Raw genomic sequence first — 20177 nt, 5'->3', positions numbered from 1 at the left:
TCTCCGGGGGGGCACTTGAAATCTTCGGGGGGGGGGGGGGGGGCGGTAAACTTTCTTCGGGGGGGGGGGGGGCGGACACTGTTAAAAGTATATATTTTCTATATAAATTATATAAATTTCATTTCGTTCGGGGGGGGGGGGGGGGCGGTAAAAAAATTTCGGGGAGGGGGGGGCGAAGCCCCCCCGAAGAGATGCCTGGAAGAAACTCTGATGTAAATAGTAGTGTGGAGACCTCAGAGCAACACTTAATTTCATGACCAACAGCGGTAAGGTGGTACTATTCGTAAGTCCTACTTATTGATCAACACTACTCATATTATCATATAAAGGACAGAGTAGGCAAATGGTTGAGGACACTATTGCTAAACATAAAGCCAAGTTAGTAGTACATTCATTTGTTCACCTAACTCTGATATATACCCGATTTAAGACTATGAAATAAAAAGGTGGCTAGATATAGTGCTGACTACACAATCCTTTATATACAGAGATCAAATAAACAGAGATACTGTACATACCTTGTCCTATTGGCACACGCTAGAAAGGGAACTTGACATTTTTAGACATTCTTATGATACTTATGTACTATAAAATGATAGTATCATATTTGGAGTTTTGTGTAGGATTAAGCTTGGGTTTGATGTATCATTGTCCACAATTAGTACATTGTTATTAATAGTCTTAAAAATGGAGTATCTAATCTGGCTATCATTTATTGTATTACCCATTCATTTTATTATTATATTTAATAACAAAGAATGCCATTTCTTTTCAGGCCTCCAGGTGTTGTGTGTATCAATCAGCCCACTGGAGATATATCAATCTTTTAATAAATTATAAGGTCTCCACTGCTTGATACTTCACCAAATGCTGGCTACACCAGAAGATTACTAAATGTTCTTAACACTTAATAACTGTAAGTTTACATTGTTTCAAAGTGAATAATAATATTCATTTAGTAATTTTTGCTTGCATTTAATGATCAGCATGTGTAGTTAATGCCTTTACTGATATTAGTAAAATAATTTCAGACCACAAGCATTACTTCTGGGTCACTCTGAAGGGTCCAATCGTTCAATTACTGAAATGATAAAGTTGATGAAATTGCTCAAAAATTGTCTGGCACCTTCTTAACTCAGAGGCATAGGGTAAGGGGTTTATAATATTTATATACATACTATTTTATTTTTATTACAAGGTCTTTTTTTCACTTTTGTTTATAAAAATATACATATATAACACAGGTAACTATATATATATATATATATATATATATATATATATATATATATATATATATATATATATATATATATATATAGTATAAGTGTAAACATATAAGTGAACACATATTGTAAAGGATCCTATTGGGCAGCAAGGAACTGCAGTTCTACTATTAAAATTATATATGGCCACTTTTTATTATTTACCTGGGTAGCATGAACACCCCTGACCACCAGTCTTTATACCTATATAATATATCGTTACAAGGTAGCAAACATGATGTTAGGGGCTTCTTGTTGTATGTTTAGTGCAGTGCAAAAGAAAATGAAACTAGCAAATTTAGTGCAAAAAGAGCAGTGTATAGTTGTAATTGTTTCATAAATATCTTTTAGTGTGTAACTTTTCTTTTTTAGAATGTGGATGGATTATGACATACCTTGCACAAATCAACAACCAGGCTTATATTGGATTTGAATCCCAAAGGAAAGAGAAAGTCTGTTATCCAAAACAAACATGGAAAATATCAGAAACCAACAAAGCACAAGCAGGCAGAATGTCATGGACCCAACTTTGGGGAATCTCCCAAAACCAAGTATAAAAAGAGAGAGGTGTGGTTGTGTCTCTCAGCTCCACAAGGGTCAACAAGAATGAGGACAACAGTGATTTTCGTAATAATTTTAGATCAGATTTTCAATTTTTTTTATCAGTTGGATCAGTTTAACAGTTTCATACAAATTGCATTTAAATACTTAACAAAAAGAAAAGATTCTCTTACCAAAATAGTCTAAGAAAAATGCTGATTTGTAAATTAATAAATTGTTTCCTTTTGTAATAATATAATAATTTAAGTTTGCATTGTATATATGTTTAGTGTAGATTTAGTGTCCTAAATGAAATGCAATATACAATATAGGTACATTTTTTTCTTTAAAGAATTAGTTGCAAATTTCTTTCATTATTTTGTTTCACTGTACAATCTGAAAAAAGTTTGCTACATTTGTATTGACAATACTTCTGCTGGTGATATTTATTTCTAATTAATGAAGTAAATTAATATATTAACTGTACTATAATTAAATACCTCACACTCGAGGCAAAAAAAAACATATTTATTGAATATCGCAGTGATATTCCTGATCTACACAATGCGTATAAACCCTCGAACCATCGGTCTTTTGAAAGATTGTACATTTTGTATACACAATGGCATTCATTTCAACACTATTTAACCACAAACTATAATCTAGAGATCCTGAACATATTTTAGCTCTGTTATTTATGGACAAGGTAGACTCGTCCAGCATTAAACTGTAATCTACCTTAATTAGAATACTTAAACAAGCTATGCAATTAAATGTTGTTAGACAAATATTTTATACTTTTTATTTTTAATGATATGTTTACGTATCATAGTACAAGACAGCTTCTGTATTCGTGTACAGTAAATTAAGTTTTTACATTAGTTTAATTTAAACTGTACTTAACATCTGTTACATTATATGAAAATGTTTTGTATATTTGTTTTAATTAGTTTGTATAAAAGCAAAATGAAAGTTACTACACTATTATTTACATATTTGTTTTTGTAATAGATTGAGATAACTGTGAGGTCAAGGGAACTCACTCTTCTGTATTAGTATTATATTTATGTTATTATCTTGAGTGATGTCCCTTACATATATATAAATAGTTGTCTCTCGCCACTTCCTTCCTCTTTCCATCATGGCTGTAAATAAAGACTGTTAACAACCAATGTGGCTCCTCGTCAGTGATTACAATCTAACACATTGGCGACGAAGGATAAATAATCTACTAGAAAGAGCACCTACTTACGCAAAAAAGAGGTTTGCTAGAGCTTATTAGCTAAGTATTTCTAGAATAATGGCGCTGTATGGCCAAATAAAAGAATTTGATTCGAATGATGAAATCATTCAAGATTACCTAGATAGGTTAAGCTTTTACCTTGAAGCTAACGACGTGACGATAGAAGCCAAAAAGAGAGCTGTTTTGTTAACAGTCATAGGGCCTCAACAATTTAGGCTACTAAAAGACTTATGCGCACCAGCTAGTCTAACTACCAAGAGCTTTAACGAGCTGAGCAAATTGCTAACAGACCACCATGCGCCTGTACCATCAAAGTTTTTATGTAGAGCTAGATTTGACGGTAGGACTCGTCAACCAAACGAGTCAATATCAGAATATGTTGCTGCTTTACGTCATTTAAGTAGATTTTGTGAATTCGGCGATACGCTGTCTGACAGACTATGTGAAAAGTTTGTGACAGGTGTAAACAGCCCTGATATTCAAAGAAAGTTGCTGCTCGAGTCAGATCTAACATTAGAAAAAGCAATACAACTTGCGACTTCAGTCCAGCAGTCATCAGATGCGGCAAAATCTCTAGCACCTTCAGAGATCCATGCAGTAAACAGCAGGTTAGTCAATAAACATCAACCCCATCAGAGCATTCCAACTTATGCTAAACAGCCTGCTCGTTCAAATCCTAGATCTAAATCTAGTAATAATTATCAAAAATGTCATCGATGCAAAGGTCCCCATGCATCTCATCGGTGCAAGTTCAAGTTAGCAACTTGTTATAAGTGCGGTAAGCAAGGTCACATTGCCAAGGCCTGCTTTGCAAAGTCTTCGTCTGTTGCTAAATCTAGCCAGTCAGGACAGTACCGCAACCAAAGGCAGCACTAAGTTAACTCTCACCAAGACTACCTAACCCAACCAATGAACCACTCTACCTGTGAAAATGCTCAAACTGATTCGCAGCCGGATTTCAGCCTGTTCTCTGTAAAATCAATAAGTCATGCTCCCATCAATGTACCAGTTAATATCAACGGTAAGAGCATCAGCTTCCAACTTGACACTGGAGCATCTCTAACAGTCATAACAAAGAAAGATTTTGACGCTGTCACAGGAGGATCAGTGCCTCTACAGCCATGTCACAAGTGTCTAACAACATACACTGGTGACAATGTTCCGGTAATAGGAGAGTGTATGGTTCATGTAAGTTATAATGGTCAAAGTGTTAAACTTCCTCTTCTTGTGGTTTGTAATAGATTGAAATAATTGTGAGGTCAAGGGAACTCACTCTTCTGTATTAGTTATATTTATAATATTGTTATCTTGAGTGATGTCCCTTGTGTACTTCCTTCCGTCCTCTCGGTGTGTTACCATCGTGGTAGTTAGACCCATTAAATGTGTTATATACAACCACAGGCTTCTGTCGTCAATCTATTATATGGTTGAAGGAAATGGACCACCATTACTAGGTAGGAACTGGTTAAGTAATCTTAAGTTAAATTGGGAGAGTATTTGTTCATTGAACAATGAAAGAGAATCTAGTCTTACTTCAATAGATAAAGTAATATCTGAAAATAAAAGTGTTTTTGGCAATTCAGGTTTACTAAATGATAGAACAGTGAAGATAAGCATTAAAGACACACATCCAAGATACTGCAAAGCTAGAGTTCCACCTTATGCAATGAGGAATAAAATTGAAAATGAGCTAAGTAGATTGGAATCTAATGGCATCATAAAGAAGGTAGACTATTCCGATTGGGCAACGCCCATTGTGCCAGTGTTAAAGAAGGATGGTTCTATAAGAATTTGTGGAGATTATAAAACTACACTGAATAAGCAAATAGAGCTAAATAGGTACCCTATTCCTAACATTGAGGAAATTTCTTTGAATTTGGCAGGAGGAGACAAATTCACTGAATTAGACTTTAGTCATGCTTACACTCAACTAGAACTACATCCAGATTCAAAAGTCTCTGCGACAATAAACACACATAAAGGACTCTACCAATATGAAAGGCTATGTTTTGGCATATCATCTAGTCCTGGAATTTTCCAAGCTGTCATGGACAGTATTTTTAAGGACATTCCAAATGTTTGTGTGTACTTTGACAATGTGTACATAACTGGTAAGAATGACACTGAACATCTTAAAACACTTGATAAAGTATTGAAAATTGTTGGTGAAAAAGGTTTAAAGATAAACAAAGATAAATGTCAATTCATGCTGACAGAAATTAGTTTTCTTGGTTATATATTAAGCAAGCAAGGTCTCAGACCTCAACCAGAGAAAACAAAAGCCATTAAAGAAGCACCCAAACCTGAAAATACCCAACAACTAAGAGCTTTTTTGGGCTTGATAAATTACTATGCAAAGTTTATAGGGAATCTGTCTGGTAAACTATCACCACTGTACAAGCTGCTACAGAAAAATGCAACTTGGCACTGGGGTAAACAACAAGATACTGCTTTTAATATAGCAAAAGAGGCTTTGTCTTCTGACACCTTACTAACTCACTATGACCCAGGGAAAAGACTTATATTAACATGTGATGCTTCACCAGATGGTGTAGGAGCAGTCTTGTCCCACATGGATGAGAAGGGTGACAGACCCATTGCTTTTGCCAGTAGATCTTTGAACCAGGCTGAGAAAAATTATTCTCAGTTAGATAGGGAAGGCTTAGGCATCATTTTTGGTGTTAAGAAATTTCATAAGTTTCTGTTTGGTAGGAAGTTCACCATCTTTACAGATCGTAAACCATTGCTAGGTTTATTTGGAGAAAACAAAACCCTACCTGAGCATGCCTCACCAAGAATTCAAAGATGGGCTATCACACTAACTGCATACAATTATGAATTGAAATACAAACCTGGATCTGAGAATAGTGCAGATAGTCTGAGTAGATTACCTTTAAAAAACCAAAGCCTGAGCTATGTACCAGAAGATGTATTTGTTCTCTTCACTATCATGGATAACTCCAATATAGATGTGAATGATATTAAAAGAGAAACACAAAAAGATGAGTGCTTAATAAAAGTATATGAGTACTGTAAGAATGGTTGGCCTGAAGAGTCTGTGAATGATGACTTAAGGCCATATAAAATAAGAAATAAAAACCTTTGTGAAGATAATATAAAAGATGGAGAAGATGCAGTCCATTATCAGTCAGAGTTGCCTAAACAAAGTATTTGTAACTTAATAAATGATTATGGTGATATGGCAATTTCAAATGCTTTAAGTAAGAAGGAATGTGATCATCAAACATCATTAGCACTTAAAGAAACCAAAAGGGTAACATCAAAAGAAAAGAAAAAAGATTTTTGCCATTTAATACTTTCAGATGCCAATTCAAAAATAGTTCCATTAAATCATGACAACTCATGCATTGAAAGAGAATTTGGTGTTAAGGAGAATGTGTATCTAAGAAATTATGGGAGAAAGGAAAAATGGATACCAGGTCAAATTGTTCAATGTACAGGACCTGTGCCTTATAAAGTTAAAAATAACTTGTGCAGATAATAAGTGTGAATCTGTCAATCCCACCAAATCTGAACAGTTCACACCAACTCAGTTTGTTCCACAACCAAGTTCTGTTGATATGAGTGAACCAAGTTGTCTGGAGTCAGAAAATGTAAATTCTGGAGTTAATGATTTAAATCCTAGACCTCCTGAGATAGAGAATCCAGATGGTCAGAATCTTGAGTCACCAAATCAAAAGCCACTGAGAAGGTCAAGCAGGACAATCAAAGTCCCAAATAAGTTAGACCTATGATTTTAAAGGTCAAAAGGACTTTGACATCATTGTTTTGTATCTTGATTATGTTGTAGCATATTGTGCATTGTTTGTAAGGATGTAATCTACCATAGTGTTCATGTTACAATATAATTGGTGATTTTAGGATACTATCAATTGTTCTATTGAGAGATGTGTTATTGTGTTCTAAGGGTAAAGGGATGTAATAGATTGAGATAATTGTGAGGTCAAGGGAACTCACTCTTCTTGTATTAGTATTATATTTATATTGTTATCTTGAGTGATGTCCCTTACATATATATAAATAGTTGTCTCTCGTTATTTCCGCCCTCTCTGGTTATCAACATGTAGTTAGACCCAATAAACGTTTATATACAACCACATGCTTCTATCGTCAATCTATTATAATAGTTATAGCTTTCTTACATTTGAATAAATGGTATAATACATATTTTAATATATGAGCAGTTCTTGTGAATGTATTGCTGCTTTACTACATTTTGATTAAAATTTCTTTCACATTTTGAAATTAACTTTGTAAATATTATGACTGATATGAGAATGGATCTTTTTGTATGCTGAAAATCAAAATTTGAGCCAAGATATAGCCAGGATATAATACAGGCTGAGCCAAGGTATAGCCGAGATATAGCCATTATTGGGCCAAGATGTAGACAGGATATAATACAGGATGAGCCAAGGTATAGCCAATGTTGAGCCAAGATGTAGCCATGATATAGCCAATGTTGGGCCAAGATATAGCCATTATTAAGCCAAGATGTAGCCAATATTGGGCCAAGATGTCACCATGATATAGCCAATGTTGGGCCAAGATATAGCCATTATTGAGCCAAGATGTAGCCAATGTTGGGCCAAGATGTAACCAAGATATAGCCAATGTTGGGCCAATATGTAGCCGGGATATAGCCAATATTGGGCCAAGATATAGCCAATATTTGGCCAAGATCTAGCCAATGTTGGGCCAATATGTAGCCGGGATATAGCCAATATTGTGCCAACATTGCGCCAACATCATGCCGAGTTTCACTACCAATGTTTGGCCAAGGTTAAGCCAATATTGCACCAAGATGTAGCCAATATTGGTAGCCAATGTTTAGCCAATATTGGGCCAATATATGTGTGCTGACTGGGTAAGGCTCTACACATTTAAGAAAATCTTTTCATATGTAGTGTGTTAGAACCACGACAGCAAGGCTTCAAAATACCCATTCATAAGAGTTAGACAGTGAGCAGGTGCAGCAGAGTTATGTATAATAGATTGACGACAGAAGCCTGTGGTTGTATATAACACATTTATTTGGGTCTAACTACCACGATGGTAACACACAGAGAGGACGGAAGGAAGTGCACAAGGGACATCACTCAAGATAACAATATTATAAATATAACTAATACAGAAGAGTGAGTTCCCTTGACCTCACAATTATTTCAATCTATTACATCCCTTTACCCTTAGAACACAATAACACATCTCTCAATAGAACAATTGATAGTATCCTAACATCACCAATTATATTGTAACATGAACACTATGGTAGATTACATCCTTACAAACAATGCACAATATGCTACAACATAATCAAAATACAAAACAATGATGTCAAAGTCCTTTTGACCTTTAAAATCATAGGTCTAACTTATTTGGGACTTTGATTGTCCTGTTTGACCTTCTCAGTGGCCTTTGATTTGGTGACTCAATATTCTGACCATTTGGATTCTCTATCTCAGGAGGTCTAGGATTTAAATCATTAACTCCAGAATTTACATTTTCTGACTCCAGACAACTTGGTTCACTCATATCAACAGAACTTGGTTGTGGAACAACTGAGTTGGTGTGAACTGTTCAGATTTGGTGGGATTGACAGATTCACACTTATTATCTGCACAAGTTATTTTTAACTGGTCTGCATGTCTACGGACAATAAGTCCATCATTTGTTTTTACTTTATAAGACACAGGTCCTGTACATTGAACAATTTGACCTGGTATCCATTTTTCCTTTCTCCCATAATTTCTTAGATACACATTATTATTAACACCAAATTCTCTTTCAATGCATGAGTTGTCATGATTTAATGGAACTATTTTTGAATTGGCATCTGAAAGTATTAAATGGCAAAAAATCTTTTTTTTTTTCTTTTGATGTTACCCTTTTAGTTTCTGTAAGTGCTAATGATGTTAGCAAAGTTGTTTGATGATCACATTCCTTCTTACTAATGTATTCTCTTTAAAACATTTGAAATTGCCATATCACCATAATCATTTATTAAGTTACAAATACTTTGTTTAGGCAAATCTGACTGATAATGGACTGCATCTTCTCCATCTTTTATATTATCTTCACAAAGGTTTTTATTTCTTATTTTATATGGCTTTAAGTCATCATTCACTGACTCTTCAGGCCAACCATTCTTACAGTACTCATATACTTTTATTAAGCACTCATCTTTTTGTGTTTCTCTTTTAATATCATTCACATTTATATTGGAGTTATCCATGATAGTGAAGAGAACAAATACATCTTCTGGTACATAGCTCAGGCTTTGGTTTTTTAAAGGTAATCTACTAAGACTATCTGCACTATTCTCAGATCCAGGTTTGTATTTCAATTCATAATTGTATGCAGTTAGTGTGATAGCCCATCTTTGAATTCTTGGTGAGGCATGCTCAGGTAGGGTTTTGTTTTCTCCAAATAAACCTAGCAATGGTTTATGATCTGTAAAGATGGTGAACTTCCTACCAAACAGAAACTTATGAAATTTCTTAACACCAAAAATGATGCCTAAGCCTTCCCTATCTAACTGAGAATAATTTTTCTCAGCCTGGTTCAAAGATCTACTGGCAAAAGCAATGGGTCTGTCACCCTTCTCATCCATGTGGGACAAGACTGCTCCTACACCATCTGGTGAAGCATCACATGTTAATATAAGTCTTTTCCCTGGGTCATAGTGAGTTAGTAAGGTGTCAGCAGACAAAGCCTCTTTTGCTGTATTAAAAGCAGTATCTTGTTGTTTACCCCAGTGCCAAGTTGCATTTTTCTGTAGCAGCTTGTACAGTGGTGATAGTTTACCAGACAGATTTCCTATGAACTTTGCATAGTAATTTATCAAGCCCAAAAAAGCTCTTAGTTGTTGGGTATTTTCAGGTTTGGGTGCTTCCTTAATGGCTTTTGTTTTCTCAGGTTGAGGTCTGATGCCTTGCTTGCTTAATATATAACCAAGAAAACTAATTTCTGTCAGCATGAATTGACATTTATCTTTGTTTATCTTTAAACCTTTTTCACCAACAATTTTCAATACTTTATCAAGTGTTTTAAGATGTTCAGTGTCATTCTTACCAGTTATGTACACATTGTCAAAGTACACACAAACATTTGGAATATCCTTAAAAATACTGTCCATGACAGCTTGGAAAATTCCAGGGCTAGATGATATGCCAAAACATAGTCTTTCATATTGGTAGAGTCCTTTATGTGTGTTTATTGTCGTATAGACTTTTGAATCTGGATGCAGTTCTAGTTGAGTGTAAGCATGACTAAAGTCTAATTCAGTGAATTTGTCTCCTCCTGCCAAATTCAAGGAAATTTCCTCAATGTTAGGTATAGGGTACCTATTTAGCTCTATTTGCTTATTCAGTGTAGTTTTATAATCTCCACAAATTCTTATAGAACCATCCTTCTTTAACACTGGCACAATGGGTGTCGCCCAATCGGAATAGTCTACCTTCTTTATAATGCCATTAGATTCCAATCTACTTAGCTCATTTTCAATTTTATTCCTCATTGCATAAGGTGGAACTCTAGCTTTGCAGTATCTTGGATTTGTATCTTTAATGCTTAACTTCACTGTTCTATCATTTAGTAAACCTGAATTACCAAAAACACATTTATTTTCAGATATAACTTTATCTAGTGAAGTAAGACTAGATTCTTTTACATTCTTCAATGAACAAATACTCTCCCAATTTAACTTAAGATGACTTAACCAGTTCCTACCTAGTAATGGCGGTCCATTTCCTTCAACCACAAGAAGAGGAAGTTTAACACTTTGACCATTACAACTTACATGAACCATACACTCTCCTATTACCGGAACATTGCCACCAGTGTATGTTGTTAGACACTTGTGACACGGCTGTAGAGACACTGATCCTCCTGTGACAGCGTCAAAATCTTTCTTTGTTATGACTGTTAGAGATGCTCCAGTGTCAAGTTGGAAGCTGATGCTCTTACCGTTGATATAAACTGGTACATTGATGGGAGCATGACTTATTGATTTCACAGAGAATAGGTTGAAATCCGGCTGCGAATCAGTTTGAGAATTTTCACAGGTAGAGTGGTTCATTGGTTGGGTTAGGTAGTCTTGGTGAGAGTTAACATAGTGCTGCTTTTGGTTGCGGTACTGTCTTGACTGGCTAGATTTAGCAACAGACGAAGACTTTGCGAAGCAGGCCTTGGCAATGTGACCTTGCTTACCGCACTTATAACAAGTTGCTAACTTGAACTTGCACCGATGAGATGCATGGGGACCTTTGCATCGATGACATTTTTGATAATTGTTACTAGATTTAGATCTAGGACTTGAACGAGCAGGGTGTTTAGCATAAGTTGGAATGCTCTGATGGGGTTGATGTTTATTGACTAACCTGCTGTTTACTGCATGGATCCCTGAAGGTGCTAAAGATCTCGCCGCATCTGATGACTGCTGGAATGACATTGCAAGTTGTATTGCTTTTTCCAATTTTAGATCTGACTCGAGCAGCAACTTTCTTTGAATATCAGGGCTGTTTACACCTGTCACAAACTTTTCACATAATCTGTCAGACAGCGTGTCTCCGAATTCACAAAATCTACTTAAATGACGTAAAGCAGCAACATATTCTGATATTGACTCGTTTGGTTGACGAGTCCTACTGTCAAATCTAGCTCTACATAGAAACTTTGATGGTACAGGCGCATGGTGGTCTGTTAGCAATTTGCTCAGCTCGTTAAAGCTCTTGGTATCTGGACTAGCTGGTGCGCATAAGTCCTTTAGTAGCCTGAATTGTTGAGGCCCTATGACTGTTAACAAAATAGCTCTCTTTTTGGCTTCTATCGTCACGTCGTTAGCTTCTAGGTAAAAGCTTAACCTCTCTAGGTAATCTTGAATGATTTCATCATTCGCATCGAATTCTTTTATTTGGCCATACAGCGCCATAATTCTAGAAATAATTAGCTAATAAGCTCTAGCAAACCTCTTTTTTGCGTAAGTAGGTGCTCTTTCTAGTAGATGTTTATCCTTCGTCGCCAGTTATAATAGATTGACGACAGAAGCCTGTGGTTGTATATAACACATTTATTTGGGTCTAACTACCACGATGGTAACACACAGAGAGGACGGAAGGAAGTGCACAAGGGACATCACTCAAGATAACAATATTATAAATATAACTAATACAGAAGAGTGAGTTCCCTTGACCTCACAATTATTTCAATCTATTACATTATGTAACTCTATGCCTGAACTAATAAACTATAGTTTTCATGAATTTTGCAAGTGAGTCTACATCTGCTTGCATGTCCATATGTGTATTTTGTGATATTCTATTGTTTTGCGTATATAATTAGAGAAACACGTGTGAATAAATATAGTAAAATGAGCCTGCGGGACTAAAAAAAAATATTACTGTTTGGTCCATAAGTGCCTGATGTCGCGTTTTCGCGACATACCGTAATTAACATAAAAAATAAGTCCAAATTTAAAAACAACTATATACCTCAAATTCAGTGTCAGTATGATGAGAGAAAATCAGCACAAATAATTTTTTACACGCTTGGAACATAATTCAGGCATTAAGGGGTTAAATTTATAAATGGGACAGGCAAAAAAGCATTTTTCTTCCGAAAATTTGGCAACATTCGGATATGATTTTCTTTTTCTTTTTTTTTCTTTAAAGAAATTTAGTTTATACATTTAAAAACATGTAACATTATTTTCAACATAAGTCCGTATCAAGTTCTCCATATAATATAGATCTATATGATATATCGCTGAAGATACTGATCTCATATCCTGTGAAAAAATATTTTTGCGGACAGGGAGAGAGAAGTGCGCACACGGGCTTTGATCTAAAGGGGAACCACTCTGCTAAAAAACATTGACTACTCGGAAATTTCTAGAAAAATCATTAATTTGTGGATCTTTTCTTTAGAAAAGAGGACAGTTCTTAGAAAGTAGATCTAGAATCTAGAGTCTAAATAGATTAGATCTAGATCTATATCTATCTAGATTTAGAAAATCTATTGAAATACCTTCTTTATTGAGAATAGAAAGACAAAATCATGTCGACAGATTTAGACGAGGTAAGCAGACATTTGTACAGTTAGGTAGGCCCCTTGCCTGTCACTAACTTAACTTAGTCTAGATTTAGATCTAGAATCTAGATTCTAGATCTAGAATAGATCTATACAACTACTAGAATCTACTAATAAATAACTAATACTAATTATTTAGAGCTACATCTATTATAGGCCCATCTAGATCTAATAATATAGGCCTAATAATTATTATAATTAACACTCAGTACTAAGAATAACTAGATTAGCTCTAGATCTCTAGTCTCTAATCTAAGTCAAGTTAACTAACGGTAATCTATCGTTTTAGGTACGTAAAATCGCCCGCGACTAGTAATGTGAAAAACAGGTGACTCCTTACATTGTAATATTTATTTCACATTTTGAGGAGAATTTATATTTTGAAAAATACAAAAAATGTTTCCTTGTTTCATTTATGTAGGGGCCTACAATGGCCTACATGTTTTTAAACAATTAAATAAAAACTTTTCAGTAATAAATGAACACTAGCGATGTTTCCAACAGATGCAACCATGCTCATTTACTATATAGCAGCCATCTTGTTAAAGTTTTGTTTTTTTTAGACTTACAGCGCAAGATTCAGGGGGAAGTCACTCTATTTTACAAATGGCTGTTGTTTATATAGCAAATCTTGCTTGAAGACACTGCTGTTTAAAGTTAATTTCTTGCCTATATTGATATATTTAGCTGTTGATTTAGGTTTATTATTCATTTATCTATAATATTTGACACAAACATATCACAATATACTTCTATTACAGCCTTGACAATGAGGTAACATTTTCGTACATTAATAGCCGCGGGCGATTTTACGTACCCAAAACGATAGATTACCACTAACTATTAACTAAAGTTACCAAAGTAACTATACTTATTTTACTAGATCTATAACTTAATAACTAAACCATTAAACTAATTAATATAATATAGACTCTACTCCTTAGCTTAGGCCGTAGCCAGATTTAATGTTAAAAACACCAAAGTAACTAAGAAGTTGTGTGGTCGAGTGGAAATGTGGGTGGCTGCTGTCCCGGAAGGTGCGGGTTTGAACCCATCATGTGCCTTTTCTTTTAACACTTAATTTATGCCCTCTATTATCTAAATTTTATTATTCCCGTTGTTTATAAAAGGGTCACGTTTGTTAATTTTTTAATCGTTTAGTTTATGACGTGATATTAAGACCCGTCCCTTAGATTTTTGCGAAGAGAAAAAACAACTTGAGAAAAGTGTGATGGAAATTTTAGATCTAGATCTAGTAATTAAAAGGACATCCTATTTCACCTAATATTTGTTCTATGCGAATTTTAAATGGTTATTGACAGTTGAATAGCAATGTGAACTACTAACTAAACTGATGCATAATTATTAATTAATATTATTTTTTAAAAAATTACTAGAGCTATTAATCAGAATAGTATAGATTTAATAAAAATTCATTAGAGTGCATAATGAATGATAATTGATCAGTTCATCTACTACCAGCATTGGTATGTAGCCTAAAAGCTAAATTTAATAAACCATAGGCTAATAATTTTGTTATGAAAATATAACACAATAAAAACAACACTGCTCTCTTCATCTATACCTCACCAGTCACAATTAATGCTTTTATTATTGTAATATATTATTCCCAGTCGTTTTTAGCATGAAATGACAGCCAGCTGGGAATAGCCCCGATACGGCTATTCAATTCCCAACCGGCTGGGAATAGCCTTGGCCATTTATTAAAATAATTATTAATAATTAACAATAATAAGTTAGGCCTATTCATTTTAATAAGAATGCCACATTTAGTACATTATCATGGTTTTATTAAGATGTGGGTTTATTTTTTTGATTGGAACAAAAAAAAAAAGATTTAGATGTTAATTCTAAATAATCGAGAAAATATCAATGCACGCTGAACTTATTGAGTTTAGAGAAGTTCATACCATTGACCATAGCCCTAACGACTCCCATTCACCATGATATTTGTCAGGAATGATATTGGGTATTTAAAGCAAGATCTCTAGATATCGTATGGAATTAAAAAAAAACAAAACACAACATAAAAAATATGTTCTTTTAGACTCATCCAAAAACAAAACCAGGAAGCTCAGTTTAGCCTTTTTAGATTTTATTGCAATTTAAAATCTTTAATTTGCCACTAGATCTAAGTTTACAGCCTATTTAACATTATCACATAGCCTAAATATCTAGAGTTTAAAAATGTCCTAATTTAACCTATTCCATTTGCAAAGTATATCCATTAAAAATTGACATAAATTCTAAATTTAAGGTCCATACTTTAAGATTTAGAGATTTATATCATTAAGAGAAAACTAATATCAGGCTCCCACCTTAAGACTGACTAAAGTCCTGAAAAACTGGAATGTCACCCATTAAAATATATTTTTACCATGCATGTTTTTTGTATGGTTTCCTCTCTGCATTTAATTGGATCTTATTATATCTTGTCAGCTTAAACAAGACATAGCAGAGTATGAGCTCTTACACAAGTCTGCTAAACGACCAAAAGTTCAGGAAAATCTTTTAAAAGAAATTGATAGACTTAAAAGAGACATCCTAACTTTGGAAGCAAAAGCTGCCTTAGCAATAAAAGGTATTGAAGAAAAGACATGCACAGCAGAACATTCAGCAGGATATGAAGAAAACATAACTAATTATGGTAATAAAATTTTATATATAGTTTTATTTTTGTTGAATTGCTGAATTTTTATAAGCTAGGCAATAAGTAAAATGACTTCAAAATGTTATTTTATAATTGCTATAGAATTACATGCTTAACTTTTTCTTTCATTCATTGTATCATACATCTGTAACTGGATAGAAACATTTTTCTTACTGAACATTTAAACATAAGATAGGTGACTATTTAAAAAAAATCTTTAACTGTTTTAGCCTGGGACCAGTCAGACAAATTTATGAAGCTGTATCTGACTCTTGGTGGTCTTGATTCTATAACAGAGCAAAATGTACAGACAAGTTTTACTAACAAGTCAGTTCTTTTATTCTTTTTAAATCCTGTTACTCATGAATGATGTATTTGACCTATTTACAATGTTAACCAATGTGCTATCATAAAATAAACCGACTTGTAAAAAATTATCATTTTATCACCACTTGTGGGAAAAGTACAGGATGTTCAGTTTTTTTACAGACACTATAATAAGAATTCCTTAGATGGATACAAGTATGTAAGATATCCAGTAAATTAGCCCATTGTTGTAAAGCAGTCTCATATTGTGATGTCATATTAATGTATGTTTTAAATTCTAATTTTAGGTCAGTTACTGTTAAAGTCAGATTTCAAAATAAAATCAGTACATTGCACATTGCAAAGTTATGTGAAGAAATTGTACCTAAAGACTGCTATTGTAAGGTAAAACGTGATTTTAAAATTTAAGCATAAATTATAATTGTGGCTGTTTTGTTGCTTAAATATTTTAAATATTCACACACATAAGATTATCTATATCAATCTATCTATCTATCATTCTCTCTTTCTCTGTTTATATATATATATATATATATATATATATATATATATATATATATATATATATATATATATATATATATATATATATATATATATATATGAAATTATATATGTCTGTGTAACTTTTATGCATTATCAAACCTTTCATCTGATCGCCATGGAGCTTGCAAAAGTTGTTGAGAATTCTCCTGGAAAGGTTTCTGCAATTAAAATATTTTTAATTTCCAAGGGGCTGTGCCCTTGCAATATTGTGCAATTTTGTATGCATGGTGCCAGTTAATGAGCTGTATGTGTGGTGTCAGTTAATGAACAAGTCAGTTGTATGTGTGGTGTCAGTTAATGAACAAGTCAGCTGTATGTGTGGTGTCAGTTAATGAACAAGTCAGCTGTATGTGTGGTGTCAGTTAATGAACAAGTCAGCTGTATGTGTGGTGTCAGTTAATGAACAAGTCAGTTGTATGTGTGGTGTCAGTTAATGAACAAGTCAGCTGTATGTGTGGTGTCAGTTAATGAACAAGTCAGCTGTATGTGTGGTGTCAGTTAATGAACAAGTCAGCTGTATGTGTGGTGTCAGTTAATGAACAAGTCAGCTGTATGTGTGGTGTCAGTTAATGAACAAGTCAGCTGTATGTGTGGTGTCAGTTAATGAACAAGTCAGCTGTATGTGTGGTGTCAGTTAATGAACAAGTCAGCTGTATGTGTGGTGTCAGTTAATGAACAAGTCAGCTGTACGTGTGGTGTCAGTTAATGAACAAGTCAGCTGTATGTTACATAAGTTTTTATTTAAACAGTGTTATGCCATTGACATTTTTCACATAGTGTTTACAAAATGAAGCTCTAAGTCACATCAGAACAAAATAAAATTGTATATTTCTATCACTAGTTGTAGAATAAAGACACATTTTTCATCCTTATTTATCTAATGCAATCTATTTTCAGAAAAAGTCTGATTATGTATTGGTAATGTTAAAAAAGTCAGAGCCTGGCAAAACTTGGCCATGGGTTACAGAACGGGAGAAAAAGATAAAAGAAAAAAACAAGTAAGTCGTTAATTTATCTTGATATCAGCTCATTTGGAACATTCCTGAAAAACATGCAGCACCCAATTCAGTTCTTTTTAAACAGTTAAGTCCTTTGGACATTAGATTTTTTGGTAGGTTTTTAGTTTTACTCTCAGATATGTTAGTCTATGTATTACACTTCAACTTACTCAAATCTGAACTGTATGTACTGTTGATTTGAGCAGCTTTTACTTAAAAATGTATTTTTTCAGGCCAAAATTTGATGACACAGAAGACCCAAGTGTTGGAATTACAAAATTACTAAAAAACATGTATGATGAGGGAGATGATGAAATGAAACGCACAATATCCAAAGCTTACTATGAATCACAAATGAAACAAAATAAAGAACCTTTTGGGGATTTATAATTCCGAAATAACAATAGTTATTCAACTTTAACTTTAATGTTTTGTTAGCAAGCCAATTTTATTGTTACTAATGCAATATGCAGCCTTTTTGTTTTCTTAAATACATCACATCAAAACTCATTATTGATGGCATATCAATTTTATAAAACTTGCAAAACTGTCACCATTACAAATTTATTTCTGTTAATTGAAAATTGGTTTTTGATACGTAGGTATTTATTTCATACGAAATACTTACTGAATTTAATTGGTGGAGAATTGATTTTTCTCATTACAATAAACAAAATATGTAGCCTATTAAGCTAGCTTTTTTTTATTTTACAGGTTTTCTCAAACTATCCGTATGTATTTAGAATGTGATAAAGGAAGGGAAAAAAACAGTTTTTCTATGCGTCACATTACCACCACACAACTCTAAACTATCTGCCTCTTTCTGTATAAAATATGTTTTCATCCGAAATAATTAAGGGAGATAAATGTAAAGAATCGTTTACTTGAGCATGTAATGTAAAATTTGTTTCCCTTCAAATATTGCCGTTTTATAAGTGTGTGAAACTGATTTTTTTAAACTGTTCCTAAGCTTTTTTGAAAGCTGATGTGTTAAGAACTCACAATTCTAAGACACTGGATACCAAATTTGTTAATTTTTTTCAAGCAGTAGAAAAATTATGAGGTTTTAAAATTATTGTTTTCCCGACATCCTTAAAAGTGCCATGTTTGGGGCTTAAATCTATAAAAGTATGTCACAAACTCAATCTTTTGAACCCGACATGAAGACATTTACGCAGAAAACAGACTCAATTTTTTCTAACCTAACAAATAAGTACATCAATTAAATTACTTGCATTGCATTGAACATGGCTTTTCTCATTTTTTTTGCTTAAAGTAAAAAAAAATAAAAAATTTGACATTTAAAAATATCACCAAAATTTTCGTGAAGAAAAGGCATGCTTGTTACGTATACCAAAATGTTAGGGATCAACGCTTCTTTGAATTTAAGTACACAACATGACTATAACATATACGTTTGAAACATACAGTAGATATGGCTACATCGAAATACAGATAAACTATAGCGCTTAACAGGTAAGCAGTCCTGGTGTCAGTAACTTATTTATATGCGATCCAATGATGGCTGGAACAGTGCAAGGATCCCATGAAGATATATATATATATATATGTTACGGTCAAAGCCCGAAGTGCGGCCAAAGCGTGGATCGGCCAATATCGCCTCCCATAGGTCGGTCAAAGTCCGAAACTTTGCTTGATTTCGGCCTTTGGCCGACCAATCCGCAGACTGGCCATGGTGGTCCAGCCAAAGTCTGAAATAGCTCTTGATTTCGGCCTTTGGCCGGCCAGTCCGCGGACTGGCCATGGTAAACCGGCCAAAGTCTTAATTAGAAGATCATCTGGCTAGGGACGACTGGCCAAAGTCCGAATTAGAAAATGATGAGCAGATTTTGGGTTTTTTAATGCCGTAAGGATCATGAAATGAAGTCTTTATTGATTATTAATTAAAGTAAATGACAGAAACATTCAAATTCTTTATTGTACTATAGTCTCAATCAATCAGTATTATCATTTGTTACAACAAGTTGAACTTGTATGGCATTTAGAATTACATTGCAGCTTGTCATTTTTACACTTGCAGCGATTAGTTGTGCACTTTGTTGTGCAATTGCAGCGAGTGTAGCCTTGGCCCCCAGTCAATGATTGTGAAGATGCGATGGTTCGTAGTGATTTTTCCTCAGTGCCAACTGACGACAATAAGAGCAGTTTTTCGTGAAGAATTGAAAACTCACTTCTAGCATACAGTTGTTTTAGAACACCATGTTCCGTTCCTTATTTGTAGAAACCGCCCTCGACGCTCATGACAACTGCAATCACCGTGACCTCTGTCAACATCTGGAAAACGAATGCGTACATTGTCACCCACTTCACCATCTTTAAATTTTGTATTTGATGTTTTAAGCACAGCACCTTGATTTTGCAAGCCAGTGTGAGCTGCTGACCCGTGTTCCATAATGTCTTGTTTGTTGTGACACAATCTGCAGGTAATGTTCCCTCCGTACCCTTCTTCTGCTTCA

The 20177-nt window shown here is 34.1% G+C and overlaps 1 protein-coding gene and 1 long non-coding RNA gene across 2 annotated transcripts; both read left to right on the top strand.

Annotated features, from left to right (window-relative positions):
• Nucleotides 1-258: 258 nt before the first annotated feature.
• Nucleotides 259-2802, top strand: LOC131934215 (uncharacterized). Its single transcript, XR_009385563.1, has 4 exons — nt 259-378; nt 776-916; nt 1032-1148; nt 1638-2802. It is a non-coding gene; the product is annotated as an uncharacterized LOC131934215 (long non-coding RNA).
• A 10108-nt stretch (nt 2803-12910) lies between these two features.
• On the top strand, nt 12911-18387 carry LOC131934199 (calcyclin-binding protein). The gene is made up of 6 exons (XM_059290483.1): nt 12911-13146; nt 15619-15826; nt 16060-16156; nt 16444-16540; nt 17600-17700; nt 17934-18387. The coding sequence occupies exons 1-6, from the start codon at nt 13126-13128 to the stop codon at nt 18088-18090; spliced, it is 681 nt and encodes a 226-aa protein (XP_059146466.1). The 5' UTR covers nt 12911-13125; the 3' UTR covers nt 18091-18387.
• Nucleotides 18388-20177: the final 1790 nt, after the last annotated feature.

Source organism: Physella acuta, unplaced genomic scaffold (genome assembly GCF_028476545.2).
Source record: "Physella acuta isolate Inbredline_101_S28 unplaced genomic scaffold, ASM2847654v3 ptg000108l, whole genome shotgun sequence".
NCBI lineage: Eukaryota > Metazoa > Mollusca > Gastropoda > Physidae > Physella > Physella acuta.
The sequence above is the reverse complement of the archived record's forward strand: the minus strand, read 5'-3'. Positions and strand labels throughout refer to the sequence as shown.

Bases quoted from the DNA above. Each gene is read 5' to 3' on its own strand.
- LOC131934199 (XM_059290483.1), top strand. From the start codon at position 13,126: ATGTCGACAGATTTAGACGAG. The intron at 13,147-15,618 runs GTAAGCAGACAT...ATATCTTGTCAG, and splicing joins TGTCGACAGATTTAGACGAG to CTTAAACAAGACATAGCAGA. The intron at 17,701-17,933 runs GTAAGTCGTTAA...GTATTTTTTCAG, and splicing joins AAGATAAAAGAAAAAAACAA to GCCAAAATTTGATGACACAG.